General features: G+C 51.8%; 1 protein-coding gene across 1 annotated transcript; it reads left to right on the top strand.

Annotated features, from left to right (window-relative positions):
• Positions 1–2,742: 2,742 nt before the first annotated feature.
• Positions 2,743–18,813, top strand: Rapgefl1 (Rap guanine nucleotide exchange factor like 1). Its single transcript, XM_052757145.1, has 15 exons — positions 2,743–3,629; positions 6,176–6,254; positions 7,466–7,601; positions 7,830–7,927; positions 10,837–10,949; positions 11,081–11,248; positions 12,240–12,337; positions 12,455–12,577; positions 14,742–14,920; positions 15,024–15,114; positions 15,617–15,667; positions 15,766–15,853; positions 16,059–16,123; positions 16,484–16,538; positions 16,788–18,813. Exons 1-15 carry the CDS (start codon positions 3,110–3,112, stop codon positions 16,910–16,912), a joined length of 1,989 nt encoding a protein of 662 aa, XP_052613105.1. The 5' UTR covers positions 2,743–3,109; the 3' UTR covers positions 16,913–18,813.
• The last annotated feature ends 264 nt before the right edge of the window (positions 18,814–19,077 follow it).

Below are 19,077 nucleotides of genomic sequence, written 5' to 3'. Positions count from 1 at the left end.
AGGAGGATCTCTGTGAGTTCAAGGCCAACCTGGTCTACAGAGCACCAGCCAGGTGTACACAGAGAAACCCTGTCTCGGGGGTAGGGGGGTAGGGGTACTAAAATACCAAGGCCTACAGTCCGAAGGACAGCTACCAGTCTTGGTACTGGTAAAGATAAGGAAAACAAAAACCAACTGGTTCATTCTGTCTTTCACTTGAGACTCTGGAAGACAGAGTAATTACCAGTTTTGAATGGACTTTCCCTGGGTGGAAGTTTACAACTGTTATGCAAAGGCCACTCTAGGTATGGAAGAGCATTTGGGTGTTGTGGGGCTGGAAACATTTGTTCTTGATTCCACAAAGCTTTACACTGGTGGTGTGGGTGTCATTGGAACATCTTCCCTCTGTCCCATAGGTGATGGGTAACTATATGCCTGGTCTCCTGGGTCATGCAAAGAATGCCAAACAACTTTGGCAGTGGGTTACTGGCAGGAAAGAGGAATATTAGGATGCTTCCTCCTCACCCCTGCCTCTTCCCCAGTCCTCTGCTTAGATCCCATTGCTCTCTCTGTTGCCCTGGTAACCGGCTCAGCAAGAAGAAACTCAAGCTCAGCAAAGCCCTCAGGTTCTCTCTGCCCTCCCAGCCTGCCTCTCTGTGGGCAGAAGTAATGGGAGTTTAAGGGGCAGATACATTACTGCCTTGGGTAGCCCTGTCCAATACCTTTTTTAGAAGCTCATGGGTTGGGCAGGCTCAGTTAAGCTTGTTGGCCTCCATTCCCTCAGTTAAGTAATTGTACACCACCCTACCTTTCTCATAGTAATACAGATGCCCTATCAATCCCCCACCCCCCACACTCAGGAGGGTCAGTTCATGGACCTACCTTGTAGGTAAAACAGCAAGGATTTGCAATTGCAAATACCTCTGATACCTGCAGCCTGCTAGGGTTGACCAACTCTGACTATTTGGGGGTTTTTTGGTGTTTTTTGTTTGTTTCCTTGAAACAGGGTTTCTCTATAGCTTTGAAGCCTGTCCTGGAACTTGCTCTGTAGACCAAGCTGGCCTCCAACTCAGATCCTCCTGTCTCCAGGCTTAAAGGTGTGCGCCACCACTGCCTGGCCCAATGCTGGTTATTTGAATCACCTGGGGAGCTTTCTAAGCTAACAGAAGCCTGGGGCCTGCCTCAGAGGATCTCATAATTGATCTATGGTGTGACCCAGGCACCAGTAATTCTGAAAAGCTCAGAACATCTGTGGTTCTGGTGTGTAGCCAGAGTGGAAACCACTGATGTTCCGGGAGTACTTAGTGCCTCCCTTTCTTCTGGTTCAAGGTCTTGAATGGAAGGGTTTGGAAACCAAGCCTTTAGTTTCTAGAAGTATCTCAGTCCCTTTTATTTCCAGCCCCCACACCCTTCACACTCCCTAATTTTTCACCCTTCCTAACCGACAATCCCAAATCCTGCCCAGAGAGGAGGTTTCCAAGGCAACCGCTTAATCTGGTAACTGTGGCATGTGCAGAAGAGAAGCCCTCCCCTCTTCCTATTTGGTTCCTAAAAGGTTACCTGGGGAGCTCCAAGCCATTCTAAGCCAGTTTCTACTTTCAACCTTGAGATACTGAGTGTCCGAGTAAGGGAACCCAGAAAGTAAATACTCAAACCTAGCTTCTTAGCCAAAATCAGAGCTATCTTTTTGTGTGTGTGTGTCTTTTTTGTTCCCTCTCCAAATCCACAGATGGGTGTGCAGAGCTTTATTTCTGTGAACACATGCACACATGGAACTGGGTATGCACAGACAGCAACACTAGTACACACCCCGTCAGTCCCACCACTCCCAGCTATTAGCATTCCTGTCCATCCATGCCTGTCTGGTGCACAGTAAACAGGGTTGGGGAATTGTCCAAGGAGCCCCAACCCACCAGGATCCTGGTGCCACTCCCTCACTGTGTATACCTAGCCTGGATGTGTTCACACTGTGTCTCTGCAGCCTCATCTTCCAATCCAGTGTACCCTTGGTGGCAGAATGCTCTGGCATGGCCATCAGGAGTAAGGGCAACATTTCTCCCATTCCATGAACGTTATGTGTTTGGTGACAATAGTTAGCAATTTGGGGACTTACCACTCAACTCTTCGGTCTTGCTTCCTTTTGCTACTACTACCTGGGCTAAGGCGCCCTTGTGCTCTTGGCCTCCTCTTGCTGCCTACTATCTCTTTTCACCCCAATTAGACCTGCCACGACCTGCTGGTCTGCCTGGCTCTTTCCTACCTGCCGGTACCTGCCTTACAGGGCGGCCCTGCACCACCTACTATACCCTATCAGAGAAGGATGTGGGTACCGCCCCCAGTGCCAATGCCAGTTCACCCAAGATGCCGTCCCAACCCTTCTCACGGGTGGGACATAAAGACCACATAACTGGGAAAGATGCAATGAGTTCAGCAGTCTTTTAATAAGGCTTACCTGTGTACAGGTAGGCGCGTCAAGGTGTATGTCAAAGGTTTTCCCTGGTTATTTGAAATGATCGTAAGAGACCCGGTAATCGAGAACCAGGAGCGCTCTCCATTGGTAAATCCCCCCCCCCCCGCCCCCTCTTTTGCCCTTAGCTTCTGCGACTGTCAGAAGCCAAGTCCGAATTTCCCTCGCGGTCAGCACCAGCGCCCCAGTTCAAGCCTCGCGCGGCCGGGTGGGGGCGGGCCTAGGCAGGGTAGGGGTGGGGACTGGATGAGGGGGCGCGGTCTCAATTCTGCCACCTTCCCCGGGGCCAGGAGCGCAGCCGCCGCCGCCGCCGCCGCCGCCGCCGCGTCCTCAGCCTTGCGCTCCGCCCGCTGCCTCTGCCGCCTCAGCCCGGCCCCGGAGCACTGAGCCGGGGATACCGGCCCCTCCGCCTGCCCGCCCTTCGGCCGCAGCCAGCATGGGGGGCTGCTGAGAGCGAGCTCCTCTCCCCTCTGGCACCTCCCCCGGCCACTGGCCACTGGACTCTGGCCAGCGAGCTTCGGCCACCTCTGGCTGGCAGTCCGGCGCCTGGCACGGCCCTCGGCTCTGCTCCTCCGGCTCTGAGCATCGTGTCCCCGCCCCCCCCGCCCGCGCCTGGGACACCTGGGTCCCCCGGCGGCCCCTAGGAGAGGGGCGGGGGGGGGCATGAAGCCACTGGAGAAATTTTTGAAGAAGCAGACGTCGCAGCTGGCGGGGCGAGCGGTGGCAGGAGGTCCCGGCGGGGGTCCGGGTTGCTGCGGAGGGCCTGGAGGGGGTGGCGGCCCTGGCGGGGGCGGCGGTCCGACCGGGGGACCGCGGCCGCTGCAGCGGCGTCAGAGCGTGTCTCGCCTGCTGCTCCCAGCTTTCCTCCGAGAGCCCTCAGCCGAGTCCGGGCTGGAGCCGCCGGCTGAGGAGGAAGGGGGAGAGCCCTTAGGGGTCTCGGAGGAGCCGGGCAGCGGGGGGCCGTGTTGGCTGCAGCTAGAGGAGGTGCCCGAGCCCGGGCCGCTGGGGTGCGGGGTACCCCTGCGCTCCCCTTCCTCGTACTCCTCAGATGAGCTATCCCCGGGCGAGCCCCTGGCTTCACCTCCCTGGGCCCCCCTGGGCGCCCCCGAGCGGCCAGAGCATCTTCTGAACCGGGTTCTGGAGCGCCTGGCTGGAGGGACTACCAGGGACAGCGGCGCCTCAGGTAAGTCTGCTCATCCCTCCCAGAGCAAAGGGGTGCCCTGGTTTCTTTTCTTGTCCTTAGCACCAGTGTAGGAGCTGAGGGTAACCCCGCAGTAATATAGGGGAAGGGACATGGTAGGCCCACCGACCTTTCTCCTAAGATGAGCCTCATCCCCAGGGAAGAAGCCAACCATCCTCTCTCTCCTTCAGCCATCCTCCCTCTCCCTTGGACATTTAAGCCAGTCTCCCGTGGCCCTTGATACTGCCTATCTCCTCCCATGCCCCCAAATTAGGGCCTGACTCCCTGATGGAAGGAAGCTTTCCAACTGAGGTTTAACCACCCTCCAGACCGTATATGTATGAGGCCTGAAAACCTTGACAAGATCCCCCTGGCTGTGTAGACGCCCGCAGAGCACAGGCTGGCTCTCTTGGTGGGGCAGTGTGGATAGGCATAGGGCCCGGCTGCCTTTAGGGAAAGTGTCCTCCTTGGGGGTGAATTTGAAGGTCTTTAAGGAAGGCACCAGGAGACTGCAGCATCCAGAAGGATCTGGGCCTCAGCATAAAGCTTCTTTGAAAAATAATAACCACACCCCGAGAGGCTTATTCCCTAAATGATGATGCCATTTCACCCCACTCCACCAGCACCCTATGAAAGGGCTTATGAGAAACTGAGGCCCCACATTACTGGTTAGCACTCAGGTAGAGGACATCAGGGTCTGTAGGTCTAACTAGACACTCCAGTGAACCCAAAAGGGGCTTAGGTTTGGGAGCCCAGAGTTGAGACCCTGAAGATGAGGGCCTTACACGTTGCTCTTCATCCTCTGCAAAATGCTCTGTCTTTAGAAGTAGATGTCACTCCCCTCTACTCCGTTTGTCCCTCCCCCCTTGTCTTTTCTTTCTTTCTTTTTTTTTTTTTTTTTTCTTTTCCTGAAGGTCTGGGTCCTCTCTTTTGGCTCGGGCTGCAGTTGCCCTGGGGAGCTGACACCTTTTGGATTTAATTAGAAAAAATATCAGACACACCAGAGCTCTCTTAACCATAACTTCCCGCCTACAAAACACACCCTGTGTCTCTATGACACATTCCCCAGGGAGGCTGTGCGTTGGACCAGAGCCTGCTTTGGAAGAGACAGATGCCAAACTGCAGCCCCCATAGCAGCATCTCCCCCACTCTGCCCGTGTTCCTTTTCCTTCACTCTGGTTTTAGCATTCCCACTCTAGTGAGATAAAGATAAAGGAAGAATGTCAGGTCACCTTATGCCTAGGCCCCATCCCTGGAGCTGGGCACGAGGGCCAGAGTGCTTCTTTACTTTCAGAGAGAGAGGTTGACTTTCCTCTTCTGCAGGGGCATGATGCCACAGATTGTTCAGTTTCCACTGGGTTAAGACTCCCAAATTGTCACCCATATTCTCTGGCTTGGCAGGCTGAATCCCCAGAGAAACTGGTTTGGGAAATCTACCAGCTTAACCTGCCACTCCAATATTTCCAACATAAGCCACATCCTCAAGCCATTTGGTTTCCTCCCAGGCTTGTAGGAGGAAACATGTGCTTGTAGAGGGCTCTCCACGCCCAGCCAGAGCCCCTCAGAAGTCTAGGCAGCCCCTTGTGGCCACTAGATTCTACTCTGACACCCTGTTTGTCTCTATATTGAGAAAAGAACTCAGTAATCTAGGTTCTTTTGGCTCGAGGCAAGTGCCTCTTAGCTGTGGGCCTCAGTTTCTCATCTGTGAAATGAGATAGATGGAAGTAGACAATCTTGTGTTGCCTCTCCACCTCTCCCTTCATGGCTGGCACTGGCAGCAGGGCAGTTGTCAGAAGCCTTGGTTTTGTCCTGGAGCAGTGCCTGGGGACCTGGCCCTAACCTGTCCTGGTGAGGACACCTGGCTCCCACCCTGTGCCCTGCCTGTCTGTGTGTGCCAAGCAGCCCTGCCCCACCCCAAGGCTGGCTGCAAGTCAGGGCGACCTTGTACCTGGCTGACTGGCTGAGCCAGGCCCAGACAGGGGTGTGGAAGGAGCAGGGTGGTGAGAGGAGCCCCTCCCCCTCTCCTCTTCATCATTAACCCTTCCACCTCTGGGCATCCTGAGAACAAGGGGTGGCAGTCTGTCCCTCTCCTAACTTTAATGGGGCTGGTCCCCACCTGCCCTGTCAAAGCTGTGAGGTAAGGCGTGGTGAGGGGAGGATGGACACACATCCCCACACACCCACACCCTCTGACTATAACCTCTGTGTTGGCCAATTCTCTGTTTAGGGTCCCTTCTGTGGACTCCTTTTTCCCAAGCAATCCCAGGCATGGTGTATTATCTGACCAACTTCCCACACACTGAAGAGAAGTGTGCATGGCCTTCAGAGGCACCCCCCCCCTTCTCTCCAGCTGCCTTGGCAGCTGCCAGCCCCACCCCCGCAGCGGCTGCCCAGAACCTTCATACATGTGTGTGCGCGTGTGCAGAGCATGACAGGGCAGGTGGCCGGGGCTCCAGCCTTACTAAAGAGGCAAGAAATGAGGGTGCAGGGTTTCCAGACGGTTCTAGAAGCACCATCCTGACATCTGCGATACCCATTGATCTCCACAGATATTCTGCTTGATGACATTGTCCTCACCCATTCCCTCTTCCTGCCAACAGAGAAGTTTCTACAAGAGTTACACCAGTAATATCCTTTTATGGAGCTTATAAAAGGGCAGACCGGGAGGGGAGTCATTCCCACCCACAAACTACAACCCAGTGCAAACTCTCCCTGAGAAGATACAGCCGGCTCTTCATCTCACCAGCTGTGTGACCTTGGGCAGATCACTTCACACCCTGGAGCTTCAGTTTGCTTCAGTCAGTAAAATGGAGATCAATAGTTGCTCTGCTCCGGGCTGCTCGCTCTGAGGATCAGCCTTGCCGCAGGTGTGGGAGTGCTCTTGGAAGACCTATACAAGTGGAAGGTGCAAGCCGGACAGTGGTGATAGGCACCTGTAATCTCAGTGTTCAGGAGGCAGAGGCAGGCAGATCTCTGTGAGTTCCAGGCCAGCCTGGTCTATAGAGCAAGTTCTAGGACAACCAGAGCTACACAGAGAAACCCTGTCTCAAAAACCAATAATAATAATAATAATAATAATAATAATAATAAAGATGAGCTACTGCCGGCCTGTTGGTTGGGTCTCTTGGTAGCATACAGCATTCACTTTACTTGTTTTTTTTGTTTGTTTGTTTGTTTGTTTTTAGAGACAGGTCTCACACTATGTAATCCTGGGTAGTTTGGACTTTTGTTGTTGTTCTGAGACAGGGTTTCCCTGAATATTCCAAGCTATCCTGGAACTCTCTGTAGACCAGGCTGGCCTCAAACTCACAGAAATCCACCTGCCTCTGCCTCCCGAGTGCTGAGACTAAGGGGATGTGACACCATGCCCAGCCAGTTTGGAACTTCTAATGTAGATCCGGCTATCATTAACCTGTGGTGGTCCTCTTGCCTCCGCCTCCTGAATGCTGGGATTACAGGACTGTACCACCATGCCTGGCTTCTTGGAATTATTTTAGAATCTGATTGTACCTGTCAAGCCCTTGAGTAGAATGTCAGGCTCTCCTAGAACAATCGGGCCTCACCATGAGGTAAGGTCAGGTTTGTGGGTTGGCCAGAGATTAGATGGGTCCTGGCAATATTCTTACGTGAACCTCTTTAACAGGCAAGAGCTGAATGTGGTCAAGCTGAAGCCCTCGCTCTTTGTACTCTCAGCAAAACCATGGCTGGTATGAGTAAAACTCTTGGTTCCAAGGCCCTGAAAACCTTTCCTCTGGTACCCAAGCCCAGAATATTTGGGGGCAATTTGTGTTTCCCAATTTCCTTGGCTCTCCAGAACTTTTACTTAACTTAGGGGTCAGCTTTGTTCAGTCAAGGGATGTGGAGGGTCCAGAGGGGCTGGGCCGGAAGCAAGCCTGTCTAGCTCTACTCCTCCATTTCTTGGATACCTACCAAGGACTGTTACAAGAGGAAGAAGGGGCCGGCCACATTATCAAGGTGGGCCTGGGAAGGGAAAGGTGTATGAGCTGGCTCTCAGCTCTGGAAGGGGGCCCTTTGAAGGATTCACACTCTGCAAGTTGGGCATCTGGAACAAAAGATGCCAGTGGGCTTTGGTCCATGTGATTCCTGAGTGCTTGAGGCATGGAGGCCCTGCCTCAGCCCTCACAGTGAGTGGTCCTTAGGATCAGACATCCACCTTCATCTCATCTGTTACACTCTCCCTAGGAACTGTATCTGCTGATTATGAAGGATGAGTCCCTTTACCAAGACCTCCGAGAGGACACTCTGAGGCTGCACCAGCTGGTGGAGACAGTGGAGCTAAAGTGAGGGGGAGGGGTTCCCTGAATTCCTCTATTATAGGGGCTGCCTCTGGTCTTGTGGCTTCAACATATTAGTTTGTCTGCTTGCTTGCTTCTCGAGATATTTATTTATTTTTATCATTTTGCCTGCATGTGTATCTGTGTATCACCTGCATGCTTGGGTGCGCTGAGGTCAGAAGAGGGCATTGGGTCCCCAGGAACTTGAGTCACAGACAGCTGTGAGCCACCATGTGGTTGCTGGGAACAGAGCAGCCAGTGCTCTAAACCACTGAGCCATCTCTCCAGTCCCTTCAACTCTTCAATATAGTTTCTTTCAGCTCCTTTCCTTTTTTTTTTTTGGTTTTTCGAGACAGGGTTTCTTTGTAGCTTTGGAGCCTGTCCTGGACTAGCTCTGTAGACCAGGCTGGCCTCGAACTCACAGAGATCCACCTGCCTCTGCCTCCCGAGTGCTGGGATTATAGGCGTGCGCCACCACGCCCGGCTCAGCTCCTTTCCTTTACTGGAGAGTAACACAGAACCACAGAACACTGTTTCTAACCCAGTCTTTTTTTTTTTTTTTTTTTTTTTTTTTTGGTGGGGAGGGCTAAGCAACATGTCTTACTATATAGCTCAAGCTAACCCCCAACTTACTGTGTGGCCCAAGTAGACCTGTACTACCAGGCCCAGGTCCAGGCTTTTTTAGTTTTTGGTCCATTTTTCCATCAGTTTGTCTATTAATATGATAGTGTTCTGACAGATATTTAACAACCTGTGCTTTATGAGAAACAGCCCTGGTTGATTGCTCTGATTCTCATAGCGTAAATTCTCTTACCAAGCTATCAACAAGGCCTCACTGACTGTAGAGCTGGGATGAGACCTGCAGTAGTGGTTACATAGTATTTCCACCACATTGTTACATATGTGTAAAAAAACCGGAGCCTGGGCAATACAAAACAGCAAAAAACGAACTTAGAAAACTACCATTTCTTTCTTTCTTTTTTTTTTCTTATTTATTTACTTTTGAGACAGAGTCCTTGAAACCTGAAGCAATCTTTCTGTATTTGCCTCCAAGGTGGGATTATGGATTTGTGCAATGCTGCCTGGCTTGAAACTGTCTTTTTCATAATAATTTATTTAACCTCAAGTTTCAAAATGTGTATGTATGAACGAACACACACATATTTAATAGCTGTCCTTAGAAAGTTAGCGTACTGTGGGGCAGTGGTGGCTCACACTTTTAATCTCAGCACCCAAGAGGGCAGAGGCAGGCGGATCTCTATGAGTTCAAGATCAGCCTGGTCTACAGAGCGAGATCCAGGACAGCTAAAGCTACACAAAGAAGCCCTGTCTTGAAAAAAAAAAATCAGTTAGCAGGGACTGCAGAGACAGCCTAATGGTTAAGAGCACTTGTTGCTCTTCCAAAGGACCCAGGTTGGATTCCCAGCACCCACATGGCCACTAACAACCATCTGTAACTCCAGTTCCAGAGGATCTGATGCCCTCTTCTGACCTCCAAATGTAGTGCTTGCATGTGGTACACAAGGCACTTACGGGCAAAACACCCATACACATTCAAAATACAAATTAATCTTACAAAAACAATATGTATCAGTTATGTATCAGTTAGGCGTGGTAATCCTAGGTTTTCGGGAGGCTGAAGCAGAAGAATCGTCAATTCCAGGCCAGCTTGGACAACTTAGTGAGATCATGTCTCAAATTAAAAAAAAAAAAGCCGGGCGGTGGTGGCGCACGCCTTTAATCCCAGCACTCGGGAGGCAGAGCCAGGCGGATCTCTGTGAGTTCGAGGCCAGCCTGGTCTCCAAAGCGAGTTCCAGGAGAGGCGCAAAGCTACACAGAGAAACCCTGTCTCGAAAAACCAAAAAAAAAAAAAAAAAATTAATAAGGGCTTGGGATGTAGCTCAGTGGTGGGCTGCTTATCTAATATGTGTAAGGTCCGGGGTTTAACCCCTGCTATTACCTAAACAAACAGTTGGCAGAATTCCCCCAAATTGACCTCACTAGCTTCAGGATAGGAATACATCCTGTTTTCTCCTCTCCATTCCTGGTGCTACAAGGTTCGTTAACTCTCGCCTAGACTGTTGCCACAGCCCGCTCAGGACTTCAGCTCCTGGCCTTGCATCTTCTCTCTTCTCTCTTCTGACACCAAAGATATTTTCCAGACTTCCACAAACGATGCCTCCACCCTCCTGTTCCCAAAGCATCCGTGTTCCCTAACATCTCCAAGTTAAATGCCCCAGCACAGCATCAGCACCCCCCTCCCTTCCTGCCATCTGCTGATCTTTCCCATCTCCTCTCGTACATCCCTCTTCACCTGCTACTCTGGCAACTTTTGTGAGTTCCTACTTTTTCTTCCCATGATCCTTTAAGGCCTGGGTCAAGGGCCATCTCTTCCATGGAAACATCTCAGATTTCTCCCTTTAGGAAGAGTTTCCGTCCTCCCCCACACCACATCACTCTCCGGTACCTTTGTCATCTCACCATCACTTCCTGGCTGGTGTTAGAAGTAGCTGCGTACACGTCTGTCTCCTTCCCAGACTGTGAAGTCCTTTTTGGCAAAATTCAGACATCTGATGTCCTATACCTATCATGCGCCAAGAAGTGTGCTAGATCCTGAAGAGTGAAAAACACTCCTCATAAACTAATCCTGTTCCTCAAAACCTGTCAATCTTGTGGAAAAGATGACATGAACATAAACAACATTGTTCCATTGTTTTATAGCCTTTGAGACAAGAGAGTGACCTTGCCTCCTGGATGAGTGGCCTATGGAGGAGGCACTGAAAGAGGTGGCATTTGATTTGGGTCACTTGGACAGTTGTCCTATGCTGGTCATTGTCCTGTCCCTGCTTAATGTTCCTGCCTGGTGCTCCCTATGCCTGGCAGGGCTTGCTGATGCCCGGCTGTGTTCATGCCAGGATTCCAGAGGAGAGCCAGCCGCCCAGCAAGCAGGTTAAGCCGCTCTTCCGCCACTTCCGCCGGATAGATTCCTGTCTGCAGACCCGGGTGGCTTTCCGGGGCTCTGATGAGAGTAAGTATGGCCATTAGGAAAAGCATAGTTTCTGGGGTGGATCAGGGAGGTGGGTGGGGTCCCTGGGCCTCCTGCACCTTCAGTGGAGTCTCCTCAGCCCCTTTCACAGAACCCTTCCCGTCTTTGCGCAGTCTTCTGCCGGGTCTACATGCCTGACCACTCTTACGTGACCATACGCAGCCGCCTCTCAGCCTCAGTGCAGGACATCCTGGGCTCTGTGACAGAGAAGCTGCAGTACTCGGAAGAGCCCACAGAGCGTGAGGATGCCCTCATCCTGGTAGCTGTTGCCTCCTCTGGAGGTGAGGGTCAGCACATTAGGCAGGGGTAAATGCTAAATTCTAGATCCTTGATACTCAGAAGTGTCATCGTGGGTCCAGCCTTGGTGAGTGCATCACCTAGGAGACCCTACCCCAAACCTACAGCATTAGAATCTACATCTGAACCAGACCTGGCCCCCTCTCACCCAGGGGATCCCTATGCACATTTAAATTTGGGACACACTGGTTCAGAATCATTGGGTTCTGTCCTGGGTACTACCTAATACCCACCTGGAGATTGTGTTCTGGTCCTTCACACACAACTCTCCCCAGCATCCTGTATGCTCCATTTTTTTTTTCAAAGATTTATTTATTTATGTATACAGCATATGTGACTGCAGGCCAGAAGAGGGCACCAGATCCCATTACAGGTGGTTGTGAGCCACCATGTAGTTGCTGGGAATTGAACTCAGGACCTCTGGAAGAGCAGTCAGTGCTCTTAACCTCTGAGCCATCTCTCCAGCCCCATTTTTTTTTTTTAAAGGCTGAAGACATAGGGTTGGTTCTAACCCTGTGGGGAGGCAGAGAGCCAGCAATGTAGTATAGCATGCGTGCGTGCGTGCGTGCGTGCGTGCGTGCGTGCGTGCGTGCGTGTATTGTATAAAACTTCAGGCTGGTCTGGAATTTACAGTCTTTCCTGCTTCGGCCTCCCAGGTGCCAGGACTTCGGGCATGCTCCATCATGCTAATCTTTGCTTTATTTTCCATAAAGAAAAAGTACTCCAGCCTGTCCAATGTCATAGAGACGAAAGAATGGGAGATGGGCTGCATATGGGGTGGAGTCTATAAATGCAGGAGAAAACGTTTGTCAAATTTCATATGAATATGGTATAAGCTGGTGATGATAAAAATCCCATTAATCTAGGATGTGTCAGCATAGTGTTAGGGGTTTCTGGGTGGGAAGGGTGATGGTGGCTCAGGTATGTATGTGAGAGGTGTAGGTGGCCAAAGCTGAACAGCCTGTTCCTCTGCAGAGAAGGTCCTCCTCCAGCCAACAGAAGACTGTGTTTTCACCACCCTGGGCATCAACAGCCACCTGTTTGCCTGTACCCGGGACAGCTATGAGACTCTAGTAAGAATTCCTTCACCAGTCTTGGCTGGTAACAAGAGCTGGGGGGAGGGGCTGCTGAGAGCACGTCTCTCACCCTACCGCAGGGAGCCAAGTTCCTCTGACCCCACCTGCCACCAGGTACCCCTTCCTGAGGAGATCCAGGTCTCCCCTGGAGACACAGAGATCCACCGGGTGGAACCTGAAGATGTTGCTAACCATCTTACTGCCTTCCACTGGGAGCTGTTCCGATGTGTGCACGAGGTGGGACTGAGGCTTGTGCTGGGCAGGGGTGGGGGGGGGGCACGGAACGTGCTGGTAGGGGTCTGCTTTTGCAGCAGACAGTCCTAGTCCTAGCCTAGAAGGCTCCCTTGCAGCACACACGTGGGCAATGTACAAGTATAACCTCTGTAGGCCTTTGCCCCTCGTCTGGGGAAACAGAGAGTCTCTACGGCAGCCTGTTTCGGGAGCTGCCGACATAGACTCTGAATTGGAACTCATATCAGGAGTCATAAAGATGTTTGCTATCGAGCTGAGGGTGTAACTCAGTTGGTGGAATGCTTGCCTAGCATGCACAAACCCCTGGGCTCGGCCCTCACCACTGAATAAATCAGGCGTGGTGGTGGATGCCTGTAGTCTCAACACTAGGGAAGAGGAGGCAGAAGAATCCAGATTATCCTGGGCTACACGATGAGTTGGAGATACAGGAAACCCCATATCAAAACAAAAACAATAAGGGGGCTGGAGAGATGGCTCATCGGTTAAGAGAACAGACTCCTCTTCCAGAGGACCCAGGTTCAAATCCCAGCACCCAAATGGAAGCTAACACCTGTCTGTCACTCCAACATCTGACACCCTCGTACAGACATACACGCAGGCAAAACAGCAGTGCACATGAATAAAAGTAAATAAATTAAACAAACAAACGAGTGAGGCCTGAGAATTGGCTTAGAGGTTACGAGTGCTTGCTGTTCTTCCAGAGGGCCAGAGTTGAGTCCCGGGCCCATCATAACCAGTGGCTTACAACCACCTGTAACTCTGGCTTCGGGGGCTCTGATGCCCATTCATGGCCTTTACATGAATGTGCACTTACACACACATACACACACACACACACACACACACACACACACACACACAAATAAATATTAAAGTCTTAATTTTTTTGTTGTTGTTTTTGAAGCAGAGTCTCAGTATATAGCCCTGGCTGTCCTGGAACTCACTCTGTAGACCAGGCTGGCCTCAAACTCACAGAGATTCACCTGCTTCTGCCTCTTGAGTGCTGAGATTAAAGGCGTGTGCCATCACACCTGGCAAATTTATTTTAAGATTTATTTTATTTTTAATTGTGAGTGTATATGTGCATGTGTGTGCATGCATACATGCACACATGTGATGCAGGTGCCCACAGAGGCCGGAGACATCAGATTCCCCGGAGCTAGAGTTACAGACAGTTGTGAACCTCCTTTTGTGGGTGCTGGGACCCACATTTAGGTTTTCTGGATGATTAGTACACATTTTAACCACTGAGCAATATTTCCAGTCTCCCAAATAAAATCTTTTCTAAAATATTATTGTTATTTATTCACGAGTACTTGTCTATTTCTGGGTATAGGGTCACAGAGGTGTCAGATTCCCTGGAGCAACAAGCAGTTGTAAGCTGCCTGATGTGGGTGCTGGGAATTGAACTTGGGTCCTCTGCAAAATCAATATGTGATCTTGGGGCTGGAGAGATGGCTTAGGGATTAGGAGCACTGGCTGCTCTTTCAGAGGACCTGGGTTCAATTCCAGCACCCACATGGCAGCTCACAACTGTCTGTAACTCCAGTTCCAGGGAATCTGACACCTTTACACCAATGCACATAAAATAAAGTTAAATAAGTTATTTATTTATTTATTTATTTATTTATTTATTTATTTATTTATTTATTTATTTTGGTTTTTGGAGACAGGGTTTCTCTGTGTAGCTTTGCGCCTTTTCCTGGATGTGAGGCTGGGCAGTGGTGGCACACGCCTTTAATCCCAGCACTTGGGAGGCAGAGGCAGGCGGATCTCTGTGAGTTCGAGGCCAGCCTGGTCTCCAAAGCGAGTTCCAGGAAAGGTGCAAAGCTACACAGAAAAACCCTGTCTCGAAAAAACCAAAAAAAAAAAAAAAAAAAAAACGTGATCTTAACCACTGAGCCATCTCTCCAGCCTCTAAAATAAAATCTTAGAAAGAAAGATAGAAAGATAAAAGGCAGCAATAAGTGTCTCCCAGAGGGAAAATAACACTAATTTCAGGCAGTGCATAGTCACTCCATGCTCACTAGCTTATGTCCTCTCCTGTCCCTGTTTTTCTCTTTTCATACCCACTACTCCTGTCTTTCCTTCTCCATGTGCTCTGTGCGGCCATCTTCGCCCCCACATTCCCTCTGCCCCGCGGTTGCAGCTGGAGTTCGTGGACTACGTGTTCCACGGGGAGCGTGGTCGCCGGGAGACAGCCAACTTGGAGCTGCTGCTGCAACGCTGCAGCGAGGTCACTCACTGGGTGGCCACCGAGGTGCTGCTCTGTGAGGCCCCCGGCAAGCGGGTCCAGCTGCTCAAGAAGTTCATCAAGATCGCCGCCATGTGAGTGCTGCTGCTGGAGGCCGGGAAGGTCGCAGTTCCCTGATGCGCCCTCCCTGATGCGCCCTCTCCTCGCGTCCCCTCACCTCGCCTCCCTCCCACACAGCTGCAAGCAGAACCAGGATCTCCTGTCCTTCTACGCTGTGGTTATGGGACTGGATAATGCTGCCGTCAGCCGCCTGCGGCTCACCTGGGAGGTGAGGCGACCTCTCCCTTCTCTCCCCACAGTACCAGACGCATCATCCCACCTCAGGATCTGGGTGCCCCTCCTGCTGCTGCTGCTGCTCTGTGGGGAATCTTTGTGCCAAGGGAAGCAGATGCCCTCTTCTGGCCTCTGCTTCTCAGGGCACAGAGCTTTGCTCGTCATGTCTTTGCAGATTAGTAAAAAGCTAGACTCCCAGCCGAAGTGCCCTGGCTATGAGTCTCCTGAGTCTCAGCCAGCACTCACTGGGAGCGCTTTTGTGCACGCTGCCGCAGAGGCAGAGGTCTTACTATGTCCAGAATAATTTGTTCCTCAGGCAGTTTCAGGCTCCCTGATTTACCCTTAGGACTGATTCTATGTCCTCACCTGCTAGCATCTCCTTCCCCTGAAAGACATGTAAGCCCATAACCCTCTAAGGAAGACTAATCACATGCTTCCATGAAATTCAAGAAGCTCCACACTGACATTTCTGTTTTCTTCCTTCAAACTCTCTGCAGAAACTGCCAGGGAAATTCAAGAACCTCTTCCGCAAATTTGAGAACTTGACGGTGAGTGGGGGTTGGCTTTCATCAGCTCCTAGAGAATGGGAAACATCTTTGGGGGTGCCAGGGGCCCATCTGTTTCTGCTCCTTCTGTGGAATGCTAGGACCCCTGCCGGAACCATAAAAGCTACAGAGAAATCATCTCCAAAATGAAGCCCCCTGTGATTCCTTTCGTGCCCCTGATCCTCAAAGGTCAGTCCCTCCCATGCTGTGTTTCTCCTACCCACAATCCCTTCTCCCACACCCTAAGCCTGGCTCTGAGCCCCCTCTCAATTCAGCTGTGAGTGCCTACTTGCAGAGAAGCGCCCGTCCCCCCAAGCTGCCTGTGTCTTGGAGGGTGGGATGGGTTCCCTCTGCCTACTCAGTCCTCACATTTAGCTGTCTTTCTGTTCCCTAGACCTGACCTTCCTGCATGAGGGGAGTAAGACCCTCGTGGACGGTTTGGTGAACATCGAGAAGTTGGTGAGTAGTACTGCCAGCCCCTGTCCTGGGAGTGAGGGGCTGTACCCATTCTCTCCCTCTCTCCTGTCACTTCCTCAAAATAGCAGCCTTCTTCTCGGGTGCCCAGCTTGCCTAACAGACTACAGACTGTCTCTCTGGTGGCGTCACTGTGGCAACCCACCCACCAGAGGCAAAGCTGACAGGCAGTTTGGGGGCAATTCCACCTCCCCCGCTTGGCACCTTGCTATGACCCATCCTTTGGCCCTTCAGAGGCCCCATCACTGGAGCCTGGAGATGGGAGAACTGACTAACTCAGTTGAGAATGAAGGGGGAAGCAGCTGTCTGTGCCCGTTTCAGGGCTAATTCCTTGTCATCTCCCAGCATTCCGTGGCTGAGAAAGTGAGGACAATCCGAAAATACCGGAGCCGGCCCCTCTGTGAGTACCCGGGACTCAGTGAGCTGGCTTCCCAGTAGAGCTGTGGAAGCGGAGGGATTGGGAGAACTCCATGCTCCGTGAGTGTATGTTTTGTTACCCTGCTCAGTTCTTCTGTCTTTCCTTGGGCTACCTGCCAATGGCTGTCCCCATTCACACCCCTTCGCCCTGCCCTGCCCTGCCCTGCCCGGCATGCATATAGTGGATAAGAGGAAGCTGAGAGCTGACCACCTCTCCCTCTCTACACCCCAGGCCTGGACATGGAGGCCTCCCCGCATCACCTGCAGACCAAGGCCTATGTGCGCCAGTTCCAGGTCATCGACAACCAGAATCTCCTCTTTGAGCTCTCCTACAAGTTGGAGGCTAACAGTCAGTGAGAGTTTAGGGGCCCAGCTGCCCCCACCTAGGTCCTCGGCACCTGGCACTCAAGCACTTTGCACGATGCCCTCAACCACCCACGTCGGCCATCTTTCCCCTGGAGCCTCTTCCTATCCTACAAGGAGGAGTTGGGTTGACCTACCAGAATGCATAAGCGTGTCTGTCCGTCCTGCTGAGGCTCTCTTACCATGCTCCTCCACACTCTTGGTTTCTGACCTCTCCCGGTGAGGTCTGTTCCAGAGATGGAGTTTCCAGACCCAAGCAGGAAGGAAGCACCCGCTCCCGGATTGCAGCTGTGGTACCGGGAGGCGCTGGAAGCCTTCTTCCTGCCACCTGTTACTTCCCCCTCATCGGGGCTGAGATCCCTGGATATACACCCCCAAGACAGTGTGTGTGTGTGTGTGTGTGTGTGTGTGTGTGTGTGTGTGTGTGTGTGTGAGAGAGAGAGAGAGAGAGAGAGAGAGAGAGAGAGAGAGAGAGAGAGAGAGAGAGAGAGATTTACATGTCCCCTCTTAGGGAGCAAGAGTGCATCTGATAAGGTAGGGAGAGTATCACAAGTGGGTTTTGTTGTTGTTGTTGTTTGGTTGTTTTTGGTTTATTTTGCTTTTGTTTTTTGAGGATCCCTTCTGTTTGGTGCTACCCTTGTCGACTCTGTCTCCCTCCTTCCCTCCCTCCCTCCCTCCCTGCCCAACTCCACCTGCTGTCCTACATGTGAAAACTGTGGGCCAACCTGTTCCTGAAGGCAGGCAATATCAGAAGGCAAGAGAGTTAGTACCCATTAGCCCCTGTAAATCCCACACCCAAGTTTCCCCAAGATCTCTGGGTATATGGCAGTGAGAGGCATAAAGATGCTCAGGGAAACACAGGCTTATGCTGCCTCCAGGACCCTGCTTCTCTGCCCGGCAGTGGGTAGAAGGCAGTGGTATCGGGAGTTAGGGGCACCTGTTCCCCATACCTCTCTGCTTTGGGGGGTGTCTCACTGCTAAGGGGGGAGTTGTCATCCTTCTTCTGGCTCTGTGTCTGCCGCCAACCACATAGTCTGGCCATCTTCACCCCCACCCTGCCCTTTGTCTTTCTATAGACTCAGGGTGGACCCAGTACCTAGGGCAGCTAGCGCCTCCCTGAGTGGGGAGAAAAGGCAGCAGCGGTTATAAAGAAGCAGCTGGGCTCCGGCAAGGCTTTTATTACCTCTCCGGCACCCTTCCCTCTCCCATCACGGGCTCCAGGGCAGAGGGGTTGCAGGGGCTCTTGGCAGCTACTGGGTGGGGCTTCCTGGCACAGCCTCACCCTCCTTCCTGGCCCTTCTGAAGAGGTAACGGTGGCCATGGCAGCAGTGAAATCAGCTGCAGCTCCTGCTCTGGGAGTGGATATATTTTTTACCCAAAGCTCTGGAATTGTACATTTATTTTTTAAAACCCAAAGAGGGAAAGAACCTTGTATCATATGTAAACATTGTATTATAGGTTATGTTGTACAGTCCCTTTTATACAGCAGTTCCTGTCAAAATATCCACAGATATGCCATACCACTCCCCCTAGCTCCTAGTGGTGATGGTGACCATGCCACCTCCCAGCCCATAATGGTGATGGTAACCATACCTCCCCATACTCTGCTTCTCCCACGCAGCTGCTGGCTGCTCCCCCTGCAGCCCAGGCTTCCTGCCCCGCTTCAATAACCCCTCATCAGTCTTCTCTAGTTCCCTAGCCTCCAAGAACACTGCCTCCCCCACCCCTTGGCTGCTGCTTGCCTCTGGTTGTGATGCTTGTCCCCACTGCTTCTCAGGGGCCCCGAACCTCCCAACCCTGTAGCTTTAATGGAGTGAACCCTGTGTATTGTACAAGCCCAGTTGTCACTGAAGAAACCGCTGGATAGAGAAAATACACTCAAGTCTATGAATGAAGCGTCCAGTGTTCTCCAGTGTTTCTCTGAAACTGGGGGGAAGGGCTGAGCTTGGGAGAGGGAACAGGGGGTGCCCTCCCAGCACTCAAGCCTCCTCAGCAGGGCTGTCTAGAGTGACCTGGAAAATGTGAGTGGGAGGAGAAGGTGCCAGCCTCACAAGATCTGTGTCTGGTGTCTGGAACTCAGGAGATGTTTCTGTTCTCACCTGTTCCGGGTCACGTGGGTATGTGATCACACTTCTAACCCTGCAAGGTCTGAGGTGAAG

The sequence above is a fragment of the Peromyscus californicus genome, unplaced genomic scaffold, assembly GCF_007827085.1.
Source record: "Peromyscus californicus insignis strain IS unplaced genomic scaffold, ASM782708v3 Scaffold_3__1_contigs__length_106647218, whole genome shotgun sequence".
NCBI classification, from domain to species: Eukaryota; Metazoa; Chordata; class Mammalia; order Rodentia; family Cricetidae; genus Peromyscus; species Peromyscus californicus.
The sequence above is the reverse complement of the archived record's forward strand: the minus strand, read 5'-3'. Positions and strand labels throughout refer to the sequence as shown.

Coding starts and splice junctions, on each gene's coding strand:
- Rapgefl1 (XM_052757145.1), top strand. CDS start 3,110: ATGAAGCCACTGGAGAAATTTTTGAAGAAGCAGACGTCGCAGCTGGCG. Junction 6,255..7,465: donor CTACAAGAGTTACACCAGTA/ATATCCTTTTAT, acceptor CTTAGGGGTCAG/CTTTGTTCAGTCAAGGGATG. Junction 14,921..15,023: donor TTCATCAAGATCGCCGCCAT/GTGAGTGCTGCT, acceptor CCTCCCACACAG/CTGCAAGCAGAACCAGGATC.